This window comes from Chanodichthys erythropterus, chromosome 12, assembly GCF_024489055.1.
Source record: "Chanodichthys erythropterus isolate Z2021 chromosome 12, ASM2448905v1, whole genome shotgun sequence".
Taxonomy (NCBI): Eukaryota; Metazoa; Chordata; class Actinopteri; order Cypriniformes; family Xenocyprididae; genus Chanodichthys; species Chanodichthys erythropterus.
This window is the reverse complement of record NC_090232.1, coordinates 59,007,685-59,013,684: the sequence shown is the minus strand read 5'-3', so window position 1 is coordinate 59,013,684 and position 6,000 is coordinate 59,007,685. Positions and strand designations below refer to the sequence as shown.

The window sequence follows — 6,000 nt, the reverse complement described above, 5'->3', positions numbered from 1 at the left end:
AGCTATATACAAGAATGTTAGGCTGCATAAATTAGTTCAGCCAGAATCGGGAATACCTCCTATAACACCCGATGTACTCGTTGCATCATAAGAAGAATGACATCTATGCTAATATTAGTCTCTCTGTTTATCCCAAGGTTAACCATAGTCAGCCGGATCTGGGCCGTATCCAGATCTAATGGAGGACCTGTGCCTAGACACGAGCACAGCCCATCCCTGATGTGTCAGCAGAGATTGTATCAACTAGCAGGGATGCAAACACATCAGGGGATTTAAGATTGTACATTTTAATATTAGAAACAGTACTAATAAGTTATATGTGAAATATATATTCTTTTAAGATTAATTTAAGATTCTAGATAATCTGGATTTTTTTTTTTTTTTAAATACAAGATCACAGTTCTCCCACGATTCTGAAAGCAAAACATTAGACAACTAAACAAAATACCATGTAATTACTTGAGGTTCTGACAAAATGTTCTATTTAATGCTATAAATGAGTCTATTTAAATGTCTAAAATATTATAAAAAATATTTACTATTTCAAATGAATTCATTGTGTAATAAAACTGTTTGAAATGAATGAATGAAGACTTGTTTCTTACAGAGTTTTTGAACAAATCTCTATCAAATACATTTTAAAAGTCACTGGTCACCACCTACTGCCATAACAATGTAATACAATCTTTATTTGAAGCGTAAAGTTAGTTTCAAAGGTCATTTACTCATTTTGATTGCTGCTGCAAAATCAGTGTTTATATCTGGCCAGGGTCTGCTAAAATTTGGCATATGTGCATTGTTCCGAGGTGGTTCTTTCCATTTTACACTGGGGTTATTTACTCCAAATTATTATGTTTCTTGGGTCTGCACTATTCCCTTCAAAGCAAACAATCCAGCGCACCTTTATTTGTTGCTTAGTGACAGTTGTGTTGAAGTAAGCCAGAAATGCACAGATGCTGCTCAATTCCGGCTATATTTAACATTCATATTGACTTATGAGTTGAGTATGTTTGCTCAATCTGCACAGATTACATAAACTTTGCCAGCAAACTGAGTGAACATAATTAGTGAAACATAACCCGCCAAATTGCCTAGTGATTTGACGCTGTTACCCTCCACAGTTGATTTTTACCCACATTTTACAGGTAAATGTTCATTTCAAACCTTGCCATTATAAAATCACACAGAACATCTTGTGTGTGTAAAAGCAAAATGTTTAAATACATTGGGTTATGACAATATAGTATAGTAGAGCTCAAATAGTTGTATTCGTTGGCAAAATGGTAACGCTATTTTTTTTTTTTTTTGGACAACTTAGAAGACGGGATTCCCATGATTTAATTCACAGTGAGGGTCTAAAGATTGTCCTCTCAGGCCCCAGATAAATTTAGATAACAGCGTGATGAATCCACTCTTCAACCAGATGGAACTGGATTAAATATTTTGAATGTTCCGATCCCAATCTGACTTCTGACCTGTAATGCTGCCTGAATTATAATCATGCACTGTTCGTTTGTTGGCCAGAGAAGAATTGGCCCTCCAACTGAGCCTGGTTTCTCCCAAGGTTTTTTCTACATTCTGTCACCTGTTGGAGTTTGGGTTCCTTGCCACTGTCACCTCTGGCTTGCTTAGTTGGGAACACCTACTATTCAACAATATTACTGATCTGCCTGCATTGACACCATTGTATGCAAACTGAACTGAGCTGGACGATGACATCACTGTTTTCTCTAGAGCTGCTGTATAGATAAATTAACTAAATTACTAATGATTTTTACAATGGAAATTAATCAATACTGAACTTAAGTGGGACAATGACATTATTTTCTGCTATAGCTTCTATAAAATAAAAAAAAAACATTTGAACTGGAGTCTGTACTTACAAGGTTATCGATCTTTAAAGATGTTTTAATCTCCCCATGTAACTTATGCAGTCTGGCTTCTGCAGAAACATCTATAGTTGAAGAAATGAAAAAGTATAATTACAATTAGATAATTAAGTGATTATCTAAGGGCTGCATAGCATTTCCTCATTTACTGTATTGTCTTACCTTTTCTCTTGTCACCTTTTCTATCATCTCTCTTTCCATCTTTTCCTAATCTGCAAAAAAGAAAATCAGACACATAACCATCTGATTTTTAGACACAACTGTACACAACACAACCAGACACAACCATGCTTCTTAAATAAAGATCTAGAGCAGGAATTCATATTTTGCTTTGCTATTTAAAATTAATGCTAAAAAATGTTACAATGTGATATTATAGGGGTGAAAAGAGTACTGAAAAAAATAAAATAAATAAAAAAATAAAATACTGCTATTTCCCAAAAAAGAATTTAGGGTGCACCGTAGATTTTTTTAAAGTATAATCAACATGGTTGTACAAATCAATTCAACTTAAATTGCATTAAACTGACTTAAATCAAGTTGAATCTCATATATATGCTGCTGCTTATAAAAAGTTGAAATATCTTAAATTATTTTGATTAATGTAAAAACAATGTCAGTGTAGTATCAATGTAGAATTAGGACTCAAGCTATCCTAGCACTACTAAAAAGTTAGAGCTGTTTGTTTATTAAAACTACTCAGTAGTGTAGAGTGAATGACATCCGACTTATATACTACATGTTAAGTTTTAAATGTGAATAACAGCATGTAAGCTACATTGCCTTTTATGGTTATTTATCAGAAATAATGTTCTGGTTCCATTTCTACTATTGCCATTCACATTTTCTAAGCACAAATTGATAGGAAAGGACAGAATATTCTCCCAAGATAATCACTAGCCCCTTTCACACAGTAAACCTGGTAAATTACCGCAAAATCACCAGATTGACTTTTCCGGTAAATGCACCATGTATACTGTTCACAAAAACAACAGCATTCTGTCTTTATACCATTCACAGAGCAGTACCAAAATATCAGTAAACTCTGTGATGTCAGTCATCAAAATTACCTATAAATGCTGTGCAATTTTCTTTATCTGCCTGGATGAAAGCACTTTAGTTTATTTGTTTGTTTATCTGTTTGTTTTTTACTTTTGTGGCACAATAGTCAAAATTAGTGCATACTGACATAGAAAAACAATTAAAAATCAGTGCAGCATGCTGTAAACAGCACTGAGTAATTGTGTCACCTCCGTCAGATCAGACTTCTTACATCAGTGCATCCTCACCTCATATGTGCTCTTATACTTTGTTCACACTGTTGTATTACATCAAGAAAATGCAATTACCCTGCCTCCTTGTTTAGATTTTAAATGTCTGTTGCTACACATTTGGCTAACATATTAAATATTAGGCATTGCTTGCAATATTATTATTATTTATTTATTTATTTATTTGTTTCTAAGAAATGTATTATATTGTATGACCAGAGATGTACAGTTAATTTAAGATATGTGTGTGTGCGCCTGTCCATGAGAAGGAGGAGTAAAACTAGACTGCTAGCACACAGAAGTGTGTGCGGTTCTATGTGTGTACTCAAGGACACAGAGAACTGTGGTTCTACCCCTATAACCTAATAAGGACATCAGCCATCTTGGCTGAGTTTACTGGAGTTCAAGGACACAAAAGCCAGGCAGCTTGCAAGTGCGAGGCCTTGAGAAGGATCTGGGAAACTTTGGGAAAGTTACAACGCGTTCATCAAACAGCTGTGGTAACTCGGATCGGATCAGTCTACAAACACAGTGAGTCATGTCATCCTCTCCCAGAATTGTTTCCTGTTCCATCTGTCACGTGTTCAGTATAGCTCTCTCTGTCAGCGACGAGGGATTTACATGTCATAAAATAGTCAGGCTGACAGAGAGAATCTCAGAATTAGAGACACGCATCCAAACTTTAATCTAGGATAGTAAGAATGCAGGGGCTTCAGATACTGTTTTGGATGAGACTAGCTTAGTGAACTCTGTACATTGTTCGGTTCTGGCTGTAGAGCCCGCACAGCAGGGCACTTGGGTAACGGTGAGGCGGCCTAGCCGCGGAAAACAAATATTCTAAAATTATTATTCACGTCGGCACAAATGATGTTCGACTTCGCCAGTCGGAGATCACTAAAATTAACATTAAAGAGGTGTGTGAACTCGCAAATACAATGTCAGGAGAAGTAATTTGCTCTGGTCCCCTTCCTGTTCGTCGGAGTGATGAGATATCACTCAATGGCTGGCTGTCTAAGTGGTGTCCGCAGAATAATATAGGTTTCATAGACAATTGGAAAAGTTTTTGGGGTAGACCTGACCTGTTGAAAAGAGATGGTATTCATCCGTCCCGGGATGGTGCTGCTCTTCTCTCTAGTAATATGGCACATAGTCTTAGAGCTGAAACATGACAAACTGGGGCCCAGGACAGGAAGCAGACATACTGGCTAAAGTGACCGTCTGCTATCTGCCTCACCCCATACGGAAATGTAATATATGACAAATATGTCCCTATATCGCAAGTGACATTGTCATATATGCAAAATATATGACAATATATTGCTATCACATATATACATATATCTAGATATATGTTGATATATGTTTATAACATATATAAAATTTTCATATTAAATAAATATATTGACATATATTAATACCATGTATATGATTTTTGTTTATATAATATTATATGTTATGACCATATATGTCACATATATAGGTTTAATTTATATATGCCAATATATGTTTATAACATATATAAAATGTCCATATTAAATAAATATATTGACATATAATATTATATAAACAAAAATAATATAGGTAGTATAAATATATGTTATGACCATATATGTCACAGATATATGTTTAATTTATATATGCCAATTTATTTACACAACATACATAAAAACATTTTACATGCTTGTTTTCCTTACTAATTCCTTATGTTTTCATTATTTGAACAGACTGCACTTTTAACAAGTCTACACAATCCACATTTCATTTAAATTTCTATCCCATTTTAGAATTAGCACAATATTTTAAAAAACTTGATTTATTTTACATCATTTATTTTACCTTATCTTAACTATCTCATAAAACATGTTGTAAAAAAACAAATAATTTTAATTAAATTACTTATTTAATGATTTTTTATGGTTTAAATTAATTTTTATTGTTATTTGACATTGTGACTTAACCAAGAGAAAATATCATGCTTAATAATGCTTACTACTGAATAAAGCGTTAGAAACAAATGAAAAAAAAAAATGTCAGAAACACTTTCAGTCTGCATTTCAGGCTTTGCATTTAGAATGCTGCGCAGTTACGTCATTGCGCGCGCCCAAATTTAAACGTAGGCTGCGTCCGAAAACCTAGGTAGCTGTCTTGCTGCCTCGCTATCTTATAAGAGAATGACTTGTACTACCTCGAAATGTGTCCTCGGAAGGCAGCATTTTCCAGTTTTCAGACACAGCCGTAATCAAAAGACCACCAAAATACGCGAGACCAACGGATGAAAATGTTTGCGCTTGTCGAGTGGAAACAAGAAATGGAATGAAAGTTTGAGCATTGTTCCAACATCACACATAAAAAACTTAGATAAAACAGATCTGTATATTTAACTGAGTGGAGAGGTGGACTGAAGAAAAAACCTTCAAGGCAGATGGCATTTGTACGAGACAATGGCGCATAAAGTTGCAGGTAATTTCTGATTTTTTTTATTATAGTTCACACATTGATATTGCACGGAGAATACATTTTAAATGATCGCTAAACTGCATGAGCCATTGATTTACCAAGCTACTGGTAACGTTAGCGCAACTAGTAGGCTACAGATCGGTTAAATGAGCAGAAATTAACCGTTTTTTTTAATTATTAGGTTTTTAAATTGCTCTATTACTGCATAATTGTGTGCGTTCTATGTTCATATTTAACAGCTAACGTTAAGTACGAGTAGGTTAACTAATTAACTAATTCTATGATCTTTAAATGTTTACGTGAGAATAATATGTTTAAAAAGTAATATTTTAGCTGTCAGACACATGTAGTGGAGAAATAAAAGTGCATGACTGTTAACTACA

The 6,000-nt window shown here is 34.2% G+C and overlaps 1 protein-coding gene across 5 annotated transcripts in view; it reads right to left on the bottom strand.

Moving 5' to 3' along the window:
* Positions 1 to 6,000, bottom strand: part of psip1a (PC4 and SFRS1 interacting protein 1a) — a 246,632-nt gene that overhangs the window by 6,473 nt on the left and 234,159 nt on the right. For all 5 annotated transcript variants that reach the window (XM_067404355.1, XM_067404356.1, XM_067404353.1 and 2 more), the window contains 2 exons: positions 2,052 to 2,101; positions 1,884 to 1,954 (listed from right to left, as the gene is read on the bottom strand). In XM_067404355.1, the coding sequence (XP_067260456.1) occupies positions 1,884 to 1,954; positions 2,052 to 2,101 (121 nt within the window). The remainder of the gene's footprint in view (positions 1 to 1,883; positions 1,955 to 2,051; positions 2,102 to 6,000) is intronic.